The sequence below is a fragment of the Nothobranchius furzeri genome, chromosome 16 (assembly GCF_043380555.1).
Source record: "Nothobranchius furzeri strain GRZ-AD chromosome 16, NfurGRZ-RIMD1, whole genome shotgun sequence".
In the NCBI taxonomy this organism is placed as follows: Eukaryota; Metazoa; Chordata; class Actinopteri; order Cyprinodontiformes; family Nothobranchiidae; genus Nothobranchius; species Nothobranchius furzeri.
The window spans coordinates 3,722,542-3,743,721 of NC_091756.1; the positions used below are offsets into that span (position 1 = coordinate 3,722,542).

The following is a 21,180-nucleotide window of genomic DNA, read 5'->3' on the forward strand; positions in this document are numbered from 1 at the left end:
AATCCAGTAGAACCAGAACAGTTACATTCTGTGCGTCATAATTTATTCTTATTCTGAATCCAGATTGAACTGAAAATCTTTCATTATTTTATTATTCCGTTTTAAATTCCTTTTAAGTGTATGTAGGTGTGGGTATTCTTAAAAATGACTTTATGTGTATGCGTATTTTGATGCTGTTTGTATGGGCTACGCTGACACTCTATCTGCAATCGAAGTTCCTAACGGATAAATAAAGTGAATTTGATTTGATTTGAATGACTGAGTGCATGTAGAAGATAACCAGGAGTTGAAGCCACACATTTCAATGTCAGGTGACCTCTGACATTAAGGCTTTCTTAAGCTAAACCAGCAAAGTTCCACGACCTGCTTTAGGTGGATTCTTTTGATATCACATATTGGTGACGAGGATAATGGATGGCTACTGGAAGTGCTCGATTTTTGTTGGATGGACCATGCCAAACAAATGTTGTTAAGTGCTCTTTCTGGTCAGCAGAGGGCTACAGAGTGCTGTCCCATGTGAAGTTTGTAAACTTTCTACCAACACTTTCACATTCAATGGAAGAAGAGAGGTCTGATGAGAGGATGGACTCGATGTTGGCTGTGTAAAAGTTCTCCATCATTTCCATAGGTAAGTTGGGAGGTAGTATTTGTGCAGCTGCCCTTAGAAAAGTATGAATATCAATTAGATATTTACAAAATGTCATAACATTGCAAAACTTCATGGTTTTCATACAAACTCCTACATCTTCTTTAATTACTGCCGCTCATAAATCTGAGCGTTGATAGTTGGTGGGAGCCTCCTCTCCAACATCCCAATAGTTGGAACACACACTTGTATTGTTGTGCTTTACACTTTATAGTAATTTACTCATATGATTTATTTTAGAATACATAAACCTGAATGTGGCTAGAAGGACCTCACTGATTCAGGAAATTAAAGATCTTCAGAGAAATTCACAGACCATTGGTTACTTTCTTTTGGCACACCTATTTTTGTACAATCTTCTTCAGCCATTCCTTTTACCACTTTCTCTTCCCCTCTGTGTTTATTTTTTTGTCTTTCTGCTCACTCAACTCCTGGTCTCTCACTAGAGGGCTGCCTAGTTCGCCCACTCACTGCGGCTCTCCCCTTCCATAATAAATAGGCAGAGTGTGGGTGTGAAGAAAAAGCACACCAATCTGTGACTAAAGCTGCATGGTTGGTAGCACTGTAGCACTGCCTTGCAGCAAGAAAACGGCAGGTTCAGTTTCTGGCTGCCACCTTTCTGTGTGGAGTTATCATCTTGAATTTCCCCACTGTGGGATTAATAAAGTCTACTCTAGCTTATCCCCATGCATGTGAGGGGTTTCTCCTGGGAAAGTAAACTGCTTTCCTTCCACAGAACCAAAAGATTCAATTTACATTAAATGTTAAACAAGTAAACATAAAAACAATTTATGAATAAACTATTGCTGATGGTATAACTTGCTGCCACATTTAGGCTTTAGTTATACTTGTAAGAAAGAAATAGGATTATTTGCTACCCTCCTGACACCAACGACCCTCCAAAAGTCTCCTCACTGTGCTCCTATGTGCCCCAATCCCACAGCTATATCAATGACTCACATTTCATTGACAGAAATATCATGGTTTCCTTACCCCACTCATTTCTCCCACTTCCTGATACACAAACACATTAATCTGCATTCTTTCACCATTAAAAACAAATAAAACAAGAAACTGGGCACTAAAGAGAGACGTAAATTCTGGACTGGAGACTGAGGCGTCGACTTCAGAGCTGGAGACTGGAGGCATCGACCCTTGAACTGGAGGAACCAGACTGGGCCGGAGCCTCTTGGACAGGCTGGGCCGGAGCCTCTTAGACGTGCTGGACCGGAGCCTCGTGGACGGCCTGAACCGGAGCCTCGTGGACGGGCTGGACCGGAGCCTTGTAGACGGGCTGGACCAGATGCGGTGCATCCTCCGGAACCACCGCCGAAGCAGGATGTGATGCGTCCTCCGGGACCACCGCCAGAACAGGATGTGATGCGTCCTCCGGGACCACCGCTGAAGCAGCATGCGATGCGACCTCCGGGACCACCGCCGAAGCAGGATGCGATGCGACCTCCAGGACCATCGCCAGAGCAGGATGCTATGCGTCCTCCGGGACCACCGCCAGAGCAGGATGCGATGCGTCCTCCGGGACCACCGCCGGAGCAGGATGCGATGCGTCCTCCGGGACCACCGCCAGAGCAGGATGCGATGCGTCCTCCGGGACCACCGCCGGAGCATGATGCGGTGCGACCTCCGGGACCACCGCCGGAGCATGATGCGATGCGTCCTCCGGGACCACCGCCAGAGCATGATGCGATGCGACCTCCGGGACCACTGCCGAAGCAGGATGCGGTGCGTCCTCCAGGACCACCACCAGAGCAGAATGCGATGCGTCCTCCGGGACCACCGCCGGAGCAGGATGCCCAGCTCTGGCCTCAGATGACTGCTTGTGTCGGTTGCGGCGGCAGCGTCGGGTGGGAGACCTCTGATCCACCAGGGGAGTGGAGGATGCTTCCTGCATGACTCCAGGTCCTGAGCGCAGACCATGAAGCGAATCAACAGATCCCTCGGAGACCTGACCCACCAGGAGACTGGAGGTGGCGTCAGGAGGAACTGTATTTTGCCAGCAACGCTGACCTGGAGAAGCTGCCAGAAAACTCTTCCCACAACCAGGACCCTCGGGTTGGTTCGGGTGAACCTGGTGGTTTCGCTGGGTTCTTGTGTGGTGGACAGTCCCTTAGAGGAGCTGAAACGGAGCCAACTGGTTCAGGGGAGAAGGAGATGAATCCGGTTTTGAGAGTTTGGAACGGAGCAGGAGCGGCTGGTGGAATAGGGTCACTGCCAAAGGTCCGTAGCAGCTCCTTAGCAAATGTCCAAAATGGTACAGATTTGAATGGGCGATCTTCGAAATAGTCCGCAGCCCAACGTTGGGCGCTACCACCCAAACTGAATAACATAATGGAGAGCCTCTCGAAGTCCGAGGAAACCGAGTCCAGACGAGCGCATGAAAAATCCTTTTATTTTAGGATGAACCCAAAACGAACATAAAAACCAAAAGGGCAGGTAGCCAGAGTCCAAAAATACAGGGGATGATCAGGAGATCCAAAATCACTACAGGAACGAGCAGGACTGACAGAATAAGTCACACTTACAGCAACAATGGACCGACAAGACACAGAGACAAGACAGGGCTTAAATACACTGGGGCATAATGGGAGGCAGATGAGCTGCAGGTGTGCGGGGTGTGGGGGAAGGACCAGGTGAAAGCAATGACTAATCAGGGAAGAAACTAACATGACCTAAGAGTGAACCTAAAAACAGAAAAGCAACCATATAACTAAAATTCTAAAGGGAAGGAACTACAAAGACCGGTGGGGGAAAACATACTAAAGAGACTAAAAGAATGAACAGCTGAAACTATAAAAACTGCAGAGGGGTGGCTGGGGAAGACTAAAGGGACGCAGGACCTGAGAGAGATATCTAGAGAGCTGCAAAAAATGGAGACGCATGAGGGAGACGCAGACATGACACATGAGGGCGCTATGAGACACAAAAGGGGAATCTAGAGAGGGATGGAGGACATCAGGAGACACATGGGGAAAGACGCAGACACAGACCATGACATTAAGAAGTAAACAAAAGCACTTGAAGTAGAATGGATATGAAATCGAAGAACTTAAAAAATATTTACAAAATGTTTCTACAAGTTGATGATAGGAATACAATCTGGACAACTCTTGCTGGTTTCAGTGCTGACCTCTGGCATGACACAATGTTCCCACTTGCACTGAAAATCCACTCAGATGGGGAACTTGAGACAGGGATGCATAAATATTTCCTCGCAAGCTTGGCCACTAGGGGAAAGTGTGGCTCATTTCTCTTCCACCATTCCAGTGGTTCTGTAACTGGACCGGCTTCCAGTAGGAGACTGAGGCTTAGCTCCTTTTCAATTGACTCTCTGGTTTAATGTGGGGCCACTTGGCTTAGCATTGCTGATGTTTTAAAGTAGCTGCTTAAACTCTTCTTTTTCTTCTTAGCAGGAACCTCCTCTGGCTCATCCTGACCTTTGGCAGTGTCTGATGGAGCTGACTGAGGGACTGCCTCAATTGTCCGGCCACCATCTTCTGTAGCTCTGCAGCAGCTCTTGTTTTGATGTAATCCACCCTCTCTTCTTTGATGTATGTGGTTTTGAATCGAAGGTCGACACGAGACGCAATGTCAAGCAGGTCCTGGGTTGTCTGGTCATCACACTTTTCATTTAAGTATTTTAGCATGCCCTCTTTTGAAATCGTGGTGAGCTCAGTGTCGCCATCCTGATGCTGGAGAACCTGGTTGTTGAACAGTTGGAGGACGGGTTTCAAGTAGGGTTGTCACGATACTAAAATTTCGAACTCGATTCGATACTGGGGAAAAAACTCGATACTCGATTTCGATACTATTTAAAAACACCAATTTATTGAACAAGTTTATTCAAAAAATAACATTCCTCAATTTAGATTGCAAAAATTAAATGTCAAGAATTAAGTGTATTAAGTGCTTAAACCTTTCAAGTATCAGCATTTTTTAAAACGTGCATACAAAAACTGGTGAAAGTTAACACTTTAAATCATGAATTGTCTCACTATATATACACTATTTGCAGAGTGATGTTTTGCTGCTTAAACTCTGTTTAAGGTGCATTTTTGTCATAAGATGTAACGCCATATGTTTTGTTCTGTACTTTTGAACAACTCTGTTGGTCAATAAAGGGAGAAAACAAATTTCTCCACAGTAGGACAAAGGTACATCTACCGGTAATCTTAATAAAAACAGACTGGCGCACGGCAGTGACGTCATTAAAAGCGCCGGTTAGATTAGCCGCAGCTAGTCTGTTTACGCCTAGAAATCCCAGACCAGACCCGCTCCAAACGAACAGGGGAATCACGTTAATGATTCCTAACAAAACCTTTCGACATGAAGACGTTTTGGTGCAGATAATGTCTTATTTCGAGGCTGCACCATGGGTGCCCGTCCGCACCCGTTATATGGATATACGCTGACGGCGATTCGCCGATGGACCTACGGTAAATACCCCGGGGAATCCAAGTAGCACCAAAGTTGTCAGCGTGAGTAAACAAACGTACTGCATGCTAGAAATTAAGACCGGGTTGCAATAAACGGGAGTTTCCTTTAAGCACATAAGCGTGACTATACAACTACGTGTCGGACTTGGTATGCTAATTAAGTTGGGCTCCATTGCAATGTAGCCATGCGGCGTTGTCTTCTTCTGTTTGTCTGGGAGGCGGAGGCTGCTTTACGGCATCTGGCTGTCGTGCGTGTCGGTGTACTTGAAGAAGGCTGTGTATAATAGTCCATGATATCGATACCACAGGGATGGAATATCTAATTTAGATACCACTTTTAGTATCGATTTATATCTGGGTATCGATTTTTTGACAACACTAGTTTCAAGTAGGAAACACTTGGGTGAAGCTCTCCAGACATGGCATTTGTAAACTCCTTGAGAGGACTCAGCGCCTGTTCATGGACTCCATAACATCCATATCCTGCCACGTTGGCACCAGGTGGTGTGTTTTCTTGTCGGCTCGGAGGACTTGTGAGTGAGCTTTCTCCTGCTCCATCACCCTCTCAACCATCGCTTGCACTGAGCCCCTGATCAGCTGATGAGGTGCCAAGGGTGGATTTTGATCTGCTTGAGCCTTGGCCAGTTCCCGTCTTCTCTTCCATGAATTGGAGAAGGCAGCCACGATCTTCTTGCAGACGCCGACTGCTCGCTCCACCTCCTTTAGTTTCACACTCCTCTCTGTGCATGTAAGATTATGTACTTTTTATATATTACACTGTGTACAGGACTAATAAAATGTATTAATTGCATTCTTTTAATCAATTTATATAGAAATTAGATTATACATTTTATTATGACTTCTGTATCCCAAAATGAGAATTTTTATTTCACAATTACAATTTTTTAAACTGTGCAATTCTGACTATTTAGATTTATCCAGATTTAGAGTCAAGCACTCACTAACAGCTAGATGAAGATGGTGGCCAAAATGCTGTAGGCGGGTCATTTCATTCAGCTGAAGGGCAAGGATGTTGTTGGAGGCATTGTGACACAGACGAGGCGATCCTCTTGCAGGCCCCACAAGTCAAGTGCTTCTCTGAGTCCTTTGGCTATAATTCTCCAGTGACTTCTGGGAAATAACTTGTCTGTAAACACCAGCTGCAGAGGTTCCAATCTCGGTCGATAAAATGTATCGTCAAGCTGATGTATGGATGTGTCGTTCGGCTTGACCACATAAAACATCCCCTTGTGAATCTCTGCCTCCACTTTGGCCCAACATGCATTATATAACTCTGGTAACACGACTTTGTTTGGCATTTTGTATCTCGGATCGAGTGTCTGCACATACTCATGAAACCCACGTTGGTCGACCATGTAGACTGGAACCATATCTTTGCAGATGTGCTTGGCGAGCGCAGCAATAATCTCCTTCCATCTGTGGGAGCTATGGCTATGCGGCGTGTCACGAGTAAAAGCCTGTTGCAGCGTCTGCGTCTTGAGCTTATTATGAGCGCTTACGCCAACTCCAACACTCGACGCAGCTTTTGCTCGTTGACTGTCTCTGTATTCTTTGTCATGGTTTTTCCACAGATGATCAAATAAATTTGTGGCGTTGAAGTCCGTTGTTGGGACTGGGAGGTGGCAAACTTTACAAGTAACGATTGTCTGGTCCATGTCGGTCTTTTTATATCCAAACCACATCCATATGACAGAAGATGTTGCCCCTCTTTTACCTACAAGCTCCTCGGTTTGGGCTAGCTGGTCATCTTCTTGAGCCTGGTTTAGAACGCGTCCGCTAACATCTTCCTCCATGCTCGTTTGTTTTGCAGTTTGATGTAAAATACTGCCGTGAAGCTCCTAACCGTGGCGTAAACAATAGAGCTTCATATGAAATGATAGACATTTTCTAACGTCCAGATGAATTATTTCATCACATCGCACAGTCCTACCTCTCTACTGTTCGGCACGCATGTAGCTTGAGGATCAGTCGTGTGAAGGGCTGAGGCGCGAGAAAAGCCCAGCAGTGGTCACGGTGGAGGAGAGGAGCTTGAAAAACCACCTGCATCATTTAAGTCGCGTGTACGGGAGCATTTTGCCTTCCCTGTAAAATACTACGATGATACATAGATAGATATTATGGAACATAACTAATTGAGTCTAAAACAATCATGAATGTCTTAAGAGTCTTAAATGTTGTTTGTATTTAATGATCATTAGGCAGAAAAAAAATTTGTTTTACAAAATAAAGAGAAAGCAAAGTTACGTATTTTCTTTCTGCTGATCCAAAAATTATCTAATCCGTGACTCAAGACCGTGATACGATCTGAACCCTGTGTTGCACCACCAAACACATCTTTGAAGGAGTTCTGCTGTGTGGAGGGGTTGCTAATGCTAACAGTTAGCTTCTACTAGCTGAAATGTTCTCTGCTGTTCCCTGGATGCTAAACCAACAACAGTGTGGTGGCCATTTCAGTAAAATAGCATAAACCTGTTAGTTATAAATTTATTTTAGAATTTCTCATCATTCCTTTTATAATAAGTTAAGTTTGCAATTTAAATGTGTTAATTTTTAATTTTTTGGTAAATTGATGTAGTGGTGAACTTTTTGGACACGCCTTAGTCATTAAGCTGATTAGTAGCACACGGGGAGGCGTGTAAGAAATGTTTGTTTGCCAAGTGTCAGGGGAGATGGGAGGATTTGGTTAAATGATTTTTTCGACCATTTTTTAGACCTGATTATTTAATTTAAGGTTAATTTTCGTTGGATGAAAAGTAAACATTTTGAATGAATTTTGAACTTTTTTTTTTGGAAGAATAAACCATTTATAAAATTTGCAAGAAATCAAGTCTAACAGTGCGTGCTTAAAGGAAATCACCCGTTCTCACCAACGGCCTTTAGTTGGAAATCGTTTTTTTGACGTTTAAATGCCGTGACAAACAGCCTTCCCCGCCGTGAGTCAAGGTGAGTGAGTCCATGAATGTCGGTGACAGTGTGACATAAATCTGTCAGGATTTCCTAATCCTAGAGTTTCACCGTCTATCAGAAGCTAATGCAGAAAAAAGGTGTAGAAGACTGTTTTCATGTTCAGTTTGAATGAAAAACTCAACAGTGACTCCAGGTCAGAAATGATTAATAAATGTTTTTGATAAATGGCCTGTATTTGAAAAGCGTCTCCTCATTCTATTCAATTCAAATCAAAGATACTTTATTAATCCCAGAGGGAAATTAGAGTACACACGATTCAGATTCAAATATGCCAGGATCGCATCAGCTGCGAAGCACCACAAAGGGGAGAACTCACAAAGTTTGCGCGCTGCCCGATGCTCCTCTGTTCACATTTACAACGACCGCTTCTGCTCATGCCCACTGTTTTCCAAACCCCCCACCCCGTGTGTGTGTGTGTGTGTGTGTGTGTGTGTGTGTGTGTGTGTGTGTGTGTGTGTGTGTGTGTGTGTGTGCTTGTTGACATCAGAAACTGAGCTGACCCTGCTGCTGTTTTGTAGACCAGTTCCTTTCTCACCCAATCACTAAATCGTGCACAGATATGTGCTAGGCGGAGACAGGGAACACGTTCTGCTTCAGGGAGTGTGCTTGATGCTGCCTCCAGGTGAACAAAGTCAGAAAGGACACCCACTGGATTTGAAAATCCTCTGGTGTTCCCCTGTAGTTATTTTGAGACTTGGCACACATAAACGGAGGCTTTTGGTCATGACACCTTTCTTGGACGTATGTGTATATAATCTAAATGTAAATATGATTTAGTGACTTGCTGAGTTTGATCCTGTCTTCTGCTGGACATTTATGAAAGTAGCAGAGGTAGACAAAGTGTGGAACTCCATTTTCAGCATAACAGCAATTTTACATGAAAAACACCTGAGACATGCTTTGTATTTTTATGCAAAAAACTTGCTTTTAACAATTTCTTACTGCCTTTGACCTTTTTTTGTGTTTTACCCACACCTTATAGCAGTGGTACATAATAGGCGGCCTGCAGGCCCCCGCTGTGTGGCATCCCCCCCCCCCCCCCCCCCAGTCCGACCATCAAGCAGGAGGGGTAGGAACAGCGCTAGTGTGCATGCATTGTGCAGGTAACCGCCAGCACTCTACAGTATAGGGCTAGTCTAAGCAGGTATCCTTCTAATCAACCTGAGGTGGATCTCCACGGGAACTCTTTGTGCAGTCTGCCAACACAGAAATAAATAATGATGCTGCCATGCTGTTTGCTTTGCACTGAGACAACAACAGCCACCACTGACTGAGTATTGATCTGCATTCAAAGTGCACTTTGCAGCAGTACAGGCCTACTACAGGAAGGTAGAGGCAGACAGAAGAGAGGGATGAAAGGGAGAGAGGACAGGGAGAAGGTTGAATGTCAGTTTGCCTGTGCTGTTAAACACTGGATGCAAAAGGTGGATTTCTTCCAAAGTCACCTTGTTTTGTTTTAGTGTTTCAGATGCATGTCTGGAAAAAGACTTGGGGGCAGGAAGTCTGCCTTTCATTGACAGTTCAGGAGAAACGTGATGGTTGTGAATGACTAAACTCTAAATATCCCCGCCACCCCGTTTATGTGTGGATGTCTGCAGCTGCAGCGGTTTGGAGTCCTGTTGTTGCTACTGAGCGTTAGCGACTCCAGTCTGCTCCACACATCACAGCATCTAAGGCAAGCCATTGTAGCATGTAAATCAGGAACACTTCTATATTTGAATACAGTTTAAACTGGATTATGTTGCCAGCCTGTAATAAATAGACATGCCACCATTATAGTGTTACCAGTAGAAATTAAATGTTATAATTTCCAGTAGCTTACTGCTGAACATGTTACTGAAATAATGAAATTCTACTGATCTTATGTAAATATGTTTAGGTATGTTTATACCAGTATGAGTGATATTAAACCTAAAATTTCAATGAAATATGTCAAATTTTGTTCCATAAAATATTCATTAAATACAAATATTAACTGGGAAAGGGGGGACTGGACAACACCAGTTTAATACTTATTGTTGATCCTTTTTTCATTTTGTTGTTTTATTTTCCTAATTTTAGTAAAAATTTTGATAGAATATTCAAATACTAAAATATTCGATAGCTGCAGCCCTATAATGAATAAAATTCTATCAAATGTAACCAATGAAAGTCAGACGCTGCTTGTTGACCACGCTTCAACGGAATTATTTAAAAAAATAAAATGATGGAATAGGCCAGGACCAAAAAGGATTGTAAGCCTGGAAATGACCTGAGAGAAGACAATAATGTGTCCAAAGGGACATGTTATTTCAAGGTGTGGCCACTAATTAGAACCACAGGTGTCTAGAACCTTGTAATCAGTCCGTGGGCCTGTATAAAGGGCTCCAGGTAGTGCCTGTGTTATCTGGTGACATAGCGTGCACCACACTCAACACGGACCAGAGGAAGCAACGGAAAGAGTTCCGAATGGCAACAAAAGAGCCTGGAAAACCTTTTAAAGGGATCCAAAGTGAACTTCAACTTCAAGCAACATCAGCATCAGAACACATCATCTGTCACTGTTTGAGCCAAAGTGGGAGATGACCAAGGAGGGCACCATAGTTGAAAACAAATCATAAAAAAGACGGACTGGAATATGCCAAACAATATATTGACAAGCCACAAAGCTTCTGGGAGAATCTCCTATGAACATGAGACAAAAATAGAACTTTTTGCCAGGACATCAGCTCTATGTTCACAGACAGAAGAATGAAGCATATCAAGAAAAGAGCATGGTCCCTACTGTGAAGCATGGAGGAAGTTCTGTAATGTTTCTGGACTGCTTTGCTGCATCTGGCACAGTCAGGGTGTCTCGATTCTGTGCAGGGTACAATGAAATCTCAAGACTATCAAGTAGGGGTGCACGGATCTATCGGCCCCGATCTCGGGTGTTTTTCAAGATCGGTTATTGGCCAAAAACTGTAATCGGTGCACCCGTAGTTAATGTTAAAGCAAATCATTGCTACAGAATAGTGTCAAGAGTTTTCATGGTTTATTGCCTTTTTCTCACCATTTTTGTAGCAACACTAGCGATGGGTACCGAGTTCGGTACTTTTTAAGGTACCGACCGCATTCCATAGTACCGACCGAGCACCGATTCACGTCATTTGAAACGGTGCCTCGTTTCGGTACCCGTCCTTCATAACGAGAACTTGCCTAGACAGCTGCGCATGCGCAAGAGCGTAATGTCGTCGGTCTCTGCGAGCGTGTTGTAAACAGAGCAGCATGGTAGAAAGAACACATGCTAACGCTTGGGTCCACTTCACTAAATGTGATGGGTAACTGGGTGATGATGAAACCAGCAACAACGATCTAAGTGAGACATCCTCATCTTAATCTGCTCCGGTAGGTAAATAAAATGTTTAAGATAATGTTAGCTTGATATGTTAGCTTCCGTTTCGCTAATGGTGCGTTCGCTTTCTCCTCGGAACTCCGAATTTCCGACTAGAAGAACATGAACGCGCTCTAAAGTTTGGCTTCACTTTACTAAATGCGACGGGTGACTGGGTGAAGATGAAACCAGCGACAACGATCTAAGTGTGAAGCATCATCGTTTTAATCTGCTCCAGCAGCTAAATAAACTGTTTAAGATAACGTTAGCTTGATATGTTAGCTTCCATTGCCACCGTTGTTATCAGCTAATGGTGCGTTCGCTTTCTCCTCGGAAATTCTAACTTCCCAGTAGGAAAAATCAAGTGAAAAAAGATGGCAAAAGGAATGAAGATACACAGTAAATTTAGTTCACAGTAAAGATGTTTGCTTCAGTTTAATTATCAGCTTATAAAACTGCAAGGACGATGTTAAAATACAAACAGTTGTATGTTATTTATCGTGATATTTATCAAATATTGTTATATATTGAGAAAAATATATATTTAATTATAAAAGAGAATTAAAATATTGAACACTCAAAAGAATTGAAAATTGGTACCGTTAAGTACCGGTATCGATTCCTAGGTACCGGGAATTAGTACCGGATCGATTCAAATGTCATAGCTACCCATCCCTAAGCAACACGCTATTATCTGGAGTACAATACTGTTCAACTGATGCTCACGAGGCTATGGTACCACAGTATGTTGCAACACTGCTTTCATGCAGACAGAGGGAGGTGTAAGTACTAAAGAAGCGTTGGAACACCCGTGGGAATTAGTAGCACCAGCTTTCAAGGCTTGATCAACCTCCATTGCTGCAGAACAGCTGTGTTCAGAATTTACCGCAATATAGCTTTTAGGTCGTATCGCCCATTCCTACTCATGTCCAGTTGAAACTTGTATTGTTTCATGAGTATTCATGTTGGTTTTCTCAACACAAAAAAGGAAATTGAAACATTGATGTAATCTGCTTTTAGTTAAGACAAAATCGATATCGGCAAAACCGGTTTTGGCAAGTCAAGTTTTTCTCAAGATCTGTGATCAGCCTAAAGCTGCAATCGGTGCACCCCTACTATCAAGGGACTCTCTAGAGAAATGTGCTGGCATGTGTCAGTCACGGGTCATGGATCTTGCAGCAGGACAACACATCCAAGGACGGCAAAGAGAAAAACACTGACCTCAATCCTACCGAGCATCTTTGGAAGGAGCTGAAACGCGCTGCCTGGAAAAAGCAGCTTTCAAACCTCAGACAACTTGAGCAGTTTTCTTAAGAGGAGTGGGCCAAAATACCTGATGAGAGGTGCAGAGGTCTCACTGAAAGTTATAGGAGCATTTTGATTGCAGTGATTGCCTCAAATTGAATTAATTATTTAATAATTCAATAACTAACATGCATGCATTCATCTCTGGGTCTCTTCCCAGTTGGATGTGCCCAGAAAACCTCACCAGGAAAGCGTCCAGTAGGCATCCTAATCAGATGCCCGAGTCACTTCAACTGGCTCCTATTGATGTGGAGGAGCAGCAGATCCACTCCGAGCTTCTCACCCTATCTTGAAAACGAGAACAAACACCCTGTAGAAAAAACTCGATTTGGCCTCTTTCACCAGGACAGACGGGTCCCGCCACGTTTATGTTATGTCCAAGGCATGTTTCACGCACCACCACCTCCATCCTTCCACAGCGATCGGAGGTATGTGTGAGCTGCGCAGTGCCATAAGACTGGAGGCACGTGCTAATTGTGTTTTACATGGGAGCCAAAATGCGCCCATACCTGCGACCTAAACGACGCAGGTGCTTTTTCAAGCTCCTCTGCCACGACCACCGCTGTGCATTTCTGCTTTGGATTGAACAGGTAGCGCCTCCACCCTCCACGGGACTGATCCGCGAACCGCGCACATGCTGAAAGAGAGATCCGTACGGATCACGGATCATGATGATCCGTCGCACGCCTACTGCGTTTTGTGTTGACAATATTAAAAAAGGTTGGAGGTTAGTATTTTTGTTTGCCTCTGGATCTGCTGATCCACGGGTCTGACGGTTGCGTAACACGGAACGAGAGAGGGAGCGTTAAAAATAGTGGTTTTTTTTACTAAATGGGACAATCAGCTGAAACTGTGTTGAAACTAAATCACAGGAGTATGACCAGAGTTTGGAAGCCTGTGTTCATCGTTTGTTCATAAACAAACAACGTTTAATTTGCATTACTGAGCTGTTACCACAGACAGGACTTTACTGCAGGTTATTTTTCTGAAAGCAGGTCTGTATAACCGACGTCTTCTTTAGAAACACGTCTGCATCCACCTGCAGCTGCAGCCACTGAGATCAGAAACCGTCAACCGTGATCCGTGATGCAACCTGAGCAATTAATCTGCGTATTTCCAGTAGAACGTGTTTCCTGAAAGATTTGTGCAATAGCAGCTTCCCTCGCCTGCGGCTTCCCTCGCCTGCAGTGTCCCCGTCTCCAGAGTCCCCTCCTGCAGAGTCCCCCTCTCATCCTCCAGAGTCCCCCACTTCATCCTCATCCTCCAGCGTCCCTCAGTCCTCCTCCAGAGTCTTCGTCCCCCTGTCATCCTCCCGAGTCTGTGTCCCCCTGTCATCCTTCAGTCCCTTCATCCTCCAGAGTTCCATTCATCCTCCAGAGTTCCTGTCCTCTCATCCTCCTCCAGAGTCTTTGTCCCCTCTTCCTCCTCCAGAGTCTTCGTCCCCTCTTCCTCATCCTCCTCCAGAGTCTTCGGCGTCCCATCGGCCCCTCAGAGCCTCCATGTCCCGGCTCCTGGTCCCCCGTTGCCGGCCACCCAGTGCCTCCCGGCCCTAGACTCCCTAGGTCTCTCGTCGCCCCTGTGGTCACCTGTTCTTCGTCCTGTGCTTGTGTCTTGTGCTTGTCTTATGTGCGTCCGTCTAGGTATTTGGCTTCCACTAGGTCTCTAGGTTTGTGCTCTTTGAGTGAGCTTTCGTCTCCAGGATTTTTGGACATTGGTTTTTTGGCTTCCTGCCCTCATTGGATTTATTTGGACATGTATTCCTAAATAAAGGATTTTACGTTTTTTCTACCTGCCTTTGTCATCCTGGGGTTTTCTGCATCATGGGTCCTAACCTCCTCCTGGCTCACAACGTGACATCCGTCTTAGAAGCAACAACTTTCATGCCTGCTGTGATCCGGGAGACAACTCTGGACTGACCTGGTCGCATTGCGGTTAATCTACGAACTTTAAAGCCTGGTTTATGCTTCTCCGTCCTTGCGTTGGGCTCCGGCAGGCACGCAAGTACGTACGGAGTCGAGCCCACTTTTTTAAACATCCGTCGAACGAGACGGATTACACAAGCTTGTGATTGGTCAGGACGCCGCTGTTGTTTACAGCGCCGCCATTGCAAAGAGCCGAGGATAACTAGCGGCAGACACGGAGAAGCTTGAAGAATACCTCGCGAAAAAACTCTAAAACATGAACGTTTAATTCCCCCGTGACTGGAGCAGTGAAAAGATGCGCAGCAAGCGTTTTATTTGTGGACGGAAATGACAGGAAACGTGGGTTTAGAGGTGGGGAGCGCATGAAGCGGTGGAGGAGAATGAGAGACAAATATGTCCGTGTTAAAAGTCTCTTATATAAACAAAAAACACAATATAAACACACTATCCTGGACCGATACATGACAGGATACCACAGAACAGCGCTACACCCTCTGTTGTCCTGGCGGGGAATTGCTTTGCAACGCTCTCCAGGAGACGGAGAAGTATGAGGGCAAAACGCTTCCGTCAATCCGTGCGTGTCTGTCCCTTGCGGAGCTGACGGAGAAGCATAAACCAGGCTTAACATCTAGGGTTCACCCCCCCCCCCCCCCCGACATCTCGGATCCAAAAGAGGGTCTCCCTCGGGGTACGTAGACACAACATGATTGCGTCTGATGCCGTTCTATAAATAATCAACTCTCTAGTTTATAGCAGACAACAACTTCTTTTACACCCAGAACTCAGTTTCTTCCAGATACGAAGGTTCTGATAAACATCTACTTTACATCATCACACATACATCCATCACATATCATTGTTTATAGCTTGTCATGTATCATAATTAGTCTAGAAAATAAAGTTTATTTTTAATTATATACTTGACTCTGTCTGAATTAATACGAAGCGTGTTTATGGTCCCTGATTAAGCAAAGAATCCTAAATTCTTCTGGTTAAACATTCAAAGATCAATCAGCTTGATATTCTATATTTATATAGAATCATCACATCTTATTGGTCATAATTAAACCCTTTATCTCACTACAGAAATAATCATTAAAAATATGTTTTCAGTGAACCACACCTTTAATTATAATTCCCTAAAAGCGTTTTGAGTTTCTGTAAATAACAAAAAGGTTAAACTGTTGACATCTGGTCAGGGTTAGCACTGAAGGGTGGAGACACCTTCATGAATTAAGATGCTAAATTCCTACTAGTGCAGGTGTTATTATGAATATTTCTTATTACTTACATGTAATTTCTACTTGTTCATATCTTTAAAATTTCATCAGTAAGAACATTATTTGGATAAATTATATTACTGCTATGTTGAACAGGAGTTACAATGAGATGTAGCTGATTAAATATTTAAATGGCTTGCTGTACAGGGTTATTGTAGACAGATACAGGGGAACGTAGAACAACACGATATGAATCATCATTCTGGATTGTTCTAATATTACTGTTAAATCTGTTCAGTCACTGACGTAATCTGACTCAGTTGGAGATCAAATGTCTGAGTGATGATGTCAGGGATGAGAGATGATAACAAGTTGAGCGTTACAACCTTTTTTTCTGCCGGCTCTGCAGATGGACGAGGCATCTTTCTGAATTTATCTTTCAGCAGCTTTGGGAGTCTAAAATATTCCCTCACAGGAGAGTTGAAGCTCTGCCTAGGTGGAAACGAAGCAGTTCCTCGTTGTTGACACTGGTTCTGCTGCGTGCGTTCGTTCACTTTCACTTTCGCCCACAAATTCATTAACGTTTGTGCAGTGTTGGAGACGTCTTTACGGTGGGTTAACCGCAGCTTTTCACACCGTGGTTAATAGTCAAACTGGTTAATCCTTGCAACCCTAGCTAGCACATGACTAACTGACTAAATCTCCATGATCTTTCAAGATTAAATAATGAAACTGGATTATAATAGGGATTGAGACGTTGGCCATGTCTATCTGCTCAATGAAAGATTCACACAAAGAGAGCCGAAGTCACGCCCATCTTCTTCTGGACCGTGGGTCCCCAAGAGAATGAGAAAATAAACGCAAGTCAACAGGGATGAAAACGCCATTTTCTAATTCGTCTTGGTATGTGCCATGGATTTCACATATGATGTCCGTCAATTTTAAAAACGCATTTGGATACCGAGAACGTGCTAATTTTCAAACGGGGGGAAACGTTATTTTAGGTTTTGTGTGAAAATAAGTGCAGGACTACCAGCTCGTCATCAAACCAGACACGGAGAACAACAAAGGGAAAATGGCTGTAAGTTCAGCGAACTCCAAATCCTTCCTTCAGGAGGAAAAAGAACCACCATAAGGCTGGTCATGTGGTAAGTAGCAGCCACGCTAAGCTAGGGGGGAGGAGATTATGTGGTGACGTCACATACGCGACGTGCCAATGTCTGATTTGTAGTCGTGCTAATTTCAAACTTTTACAAGCTGATAAATCTCAAAGTACGTGACAAACATGGTCGAAACTTGATATAGTGCCTTCTAGAGTCCTGGGAGCCCCCCATGGCGCTTTACAACACAATCAGTCATTCACACCCTGGTGGTGATGAGCTACAATGTAGCCACAGCTGCCAGAGGTGAGTCTGCCATACACTTCGCCAGTCCCTCCGACCTTCACCTGCAGGCAAGGTGGGTTAAGTGTCTTGCCCAAGGACACAACGACAGCAGCAGACTGAGCGGGGCTGGAACCTGTAACCCTCTGATTACGGGGCAAGCAATTAACTCCTGTGCCACCACCCCCCACAACATATGTGCAATCCAGGGTCTACGGTACGGGGGGCGTAGAAAATAGCTCTTTTAGCCCCGTTGACTTGTATTCATTATTTGTTCTTCCGGGGACCCATGAGCCGACCGGAAAGGGAGGAGACGATGGCAAAAGCAGGGGTGGGGCCTTGTGCTGGCAGGTCTAGTTATTATATTATTTTTCCTTCAAGAGTCTCCCCTCCCCCTGCCACACCTGGTGTGGAGTGTGGTGCCTTGGTCTGCCTGAGTGTTCATGGCTCTCGGGTCAGGGGGTTTAAGATTTTTGGCGTCTGCCTGATCAATCCCGGTGGCTGCCTGGTGGGATCTGGGTCCCTGGGCTCTGCTCGGTCCCCGGCGGGGGTGATCGCCCCCTGGGTCCCGGGTCGCTGGGTCCCGTGCTCAGACAGCTAGGGGGTGGGAGGCTGCGGGCGGGCCTGTGGGCTTGCCGCTGATATCTCCCGGGACTCTGCCGGCTGCTGGTTGTGACCCCCCCGGGGCGATCCTCTGTGCCTCTCGAGGGGGGCGGGGACCTTTCTGATTGCAGTTTCCTTGGGGTTCCTGTGCTCTGGGGCAGCGCCTGGATCTCTGGGACTTGGAGCTCCCCCCGCCTCCTGCACATCTTTAGGGGGCGGATCTGTGGTCCCTCACACTCTCTATTGGACGCTCCTATAGAGAAACCTTACATAAACAAGCGCGTGTACACACACAGGTGCTCACATGGTGCTCTCAAAAGTATGGGCTTGGGCACGTTCAACACATGTCTCAAGGCTGTGGTTGGCACTAAATGCACTGTGATTTATTATCGTGTGATTGTTCGGTTAAACAATGTTGATTTTATATTTCACCATCACGTTGACGCAGTGATAGATTGCTCCTGATGTATTGTTGTTGTGTCCCATTTTATTTCTGCTCTTGTCTTTCTGCAGGTCTAGAAGCAGACTCTTGTTCATTATTGTTTATTTTTGTGGGACCCCCCCCCCCCTCCCCACCTTTTGTCTTTTCCTTTCTCTTTCACCTCTGTCTCCGTGTCTGGTCGGATTTACAAAGCATTCAACAACAATAACAATAAAGTTTTAAGTATCAGGCGTGACATTAAAAGCAGACGCTTTGATGCTCCACCTGAGAGTAAATCTGTAAGGCTTGTCACCAGCATTCAGACATCAATTCTGCTTGCTTCACAGCCAGACAGGACACGGTAAAAACAAAAAGATTCTTCCAGAAGCTTTTTTGCTGTACAATGTTTCAACAATTGTTGCCAACAGGGTATCAAGGCGCTTAGCTTGTTTAGGAATGGCCGGCTATGACTTTTGGTCTTGGCATTTAAATATTTTTTTCCATAAGTCATCGTAGATGTTTAGATTTAACAGAATCTCTTATATTTAAACCATTTTGATTGCATGTTTTACTAAACCTGCCAGCTATAGATCAACTGAGCAACACTCTAAATGCATCCAAAACCATGTTAGTACACGTAATAACAAACGACGCTAAGCTACACACAGATTTATGATGCCTCAGAATTCAGCACCTGCAGAAACATCAATGACTACATTCACACCTGCCTGCCATTTATATTCGCTCATTGTGTGTCCTCGCCTCATCTCCAGCACGGAGTCTGCAGAAGTGTGTGGCAGGCAGAGATGAAAGCAGTGGAATTCAAACAATGAAGCCAAAGTGTGAAACTCTCTGATTCTGTGGCTTCGAGTGAATCCAAGGGGCGCTTTCACATCTCATTTTTCACATAGACATAGTGGTGCAGCTTCCTGGAATTGCATGATGTAATCCTGAGATTCCTGACCATTAATCTGGTTTCATGGATTTTGTAGTATCAGATCAGCTGACTTTAACACACTGCTGCAGTCCTCTGCCTGCTGCCACCAGCATTGCTCCACCAGCAGGTCTAGAACAGACACAAAGTGGATGCACAACCATCGCCGCTGGACTCATGTTAATAATTAGCTAACAGTATTTGAACATTAGCGTAAAAGGGAATAAACATGTGCGGGGCTTTCACGTGCAGCACATCCGTTTTTACCTGACTGCTGCACAGGGCACCGCGGAGGGGGCGGGGCATACAAACTCTGCCAAGTGAAGCAGATGCAGCAAGCTTCACCGCACTGCGCCCTGCATCATCCCGCCCAAAGCCCACAATCAGCGGATTAACGCACGCTCTCACAACTCCCCGCACCTTCGTCTAGCCCCAGTTCTCCTCTCCGCATGTCACTTTGTTTTCACGCCCCTTCCATCCCCGCATCAGAGGGATGCAGGCTGAAGAGGAGCTGTCACTCTACTGCGGTAAACTCCCCTCTGCTGCTCTCTGTATGTAACACTCACTTACGTAAGCGCGCGTATACACACACACACACGCACACACACACACACACACACACACACACACACACACACACACACACACACACACACACACACGCACGCACAGTCGTGCAGAAATACGCAGTTACCACCTAGCACACACTCAGCGCACACCGAGACTTACTGTCCGCAGGAACTGGATTTCATCCTCCTCTCCTCCGTCAGCCATGGCTGGAGTGTGCGTTAACTCTCCGCAACGACGCAGACGGAGAAGTATGGGCTGAGATGCTTCTGCCGGACAGGACAGGTTGGAGGGGGGGGGGGAGTCTGCGGCGGTGAAAACATAAGCAGAGCGGCTCGTGTTTCATTGGTCGGCGCGCCGCACACTCAGAGGGTGCAATGGCGCACCCAAAGGGTGGCCAGGCGTGGCCATGGCCACCCCCACAAAATTGCCTCTGCCCCCCCCCCCCCCACACACACACACACACACACACACACAAATGCCAGCGTTAATAAGTCATTAATGTTCACTCAAACCATAAATTGATCTTATTTATTCAAGACATAATTGTAAAACAAAATAAAAATAATACAATTAACTCATTCGCTGCCAGCGATTTTCTGCGTTTTCACAATTTTTTTAAGAGTCACAGAGCGTTGCATGCTAGGATGATGTCAACGCTAAAACAACCAAAACGAAGCGTAGACTCGCCCCTTACATCAGGAAAAATCCATGCATTTCGAGCGTTATCCGTTCTTTCACAATCTGTTGTGGAATTGTGATCGGCAGAAGCTTTTCTGGTTCGCGCCTCACCTTTTTGACAGCAGTGGCCCAAAAATGATCTCCTAACACATGGATTTTCTGCTTCCTGATCATGTGACGTGTGACGTACGGGGATGAAGATCGGCTTTAGAGCTGGGATGTTTGTTCTCACAGTGCGGGGGCTCGTTCCGATGCCCAAACAGTCAAAAAAATGCAAATGACGACTTTAGCCTCCTCACATCTGCGGCGGTGAAACCATAAGCAGAGCGGCTCGTGTTTCATTGGTCGGCGCGCCGCGCACTCATAGGGTGCAATGGCACACCCAAAGGGTGGCCAGGCGTGGCCATGGCCACCTCCACAAAATTGCCTCTGCCCAACCCCCCCCCCCCCACACACACACACACAAATGCCAGCGTTAATAAATCATTAATGTTCACTCAAACCATAAATTGATCTTATTTATTCAAGACATAATTGTAAAACAAAATAAAAATAATACAATTAACTCATTCGCTGCCAGCGATTTTCAGTGTTTTCACAATTTTTTTAAGAGTCACAGAACGTTGCATGCTAGGATGATGTCAACGCTAAAACAACCAAAACGAAGCGTAGACTCGCCCCTTACATCAGGAAAAATCCATGCATTGT

General features: G+C 45.2%; 1 protein-coding gene across 3 annotated transcripts in view; it reads right to left on the reverse strand.

The window, feature by feature from the left end:
- Window positions 1–20,123, reverse strand: part of ryr2a (ryanodine receptor 2a (cardiac)) — a 710,821-nt gene extending 690,698 nt beyond the window's left edge. For all 3 annotated transcript variants that reach the window (XM_070545357.1, XM_070545356.1, XM_070545355.1), the window contains exon 1: window positions 19,954–20,123. In XM_070545357.1, the coding sequence (XP_070401458.1) occupies window positions 19,954–19,998 (45 nt within the window). In that variant the 5' untranslated portion in view covers window positions 19,999–20,123. The remainder of the gene's footprint in view (window positions 1–19,953) is intronic.
- Window positions 20,124–21,180: the final 1,057 nt, after the last annotated feature.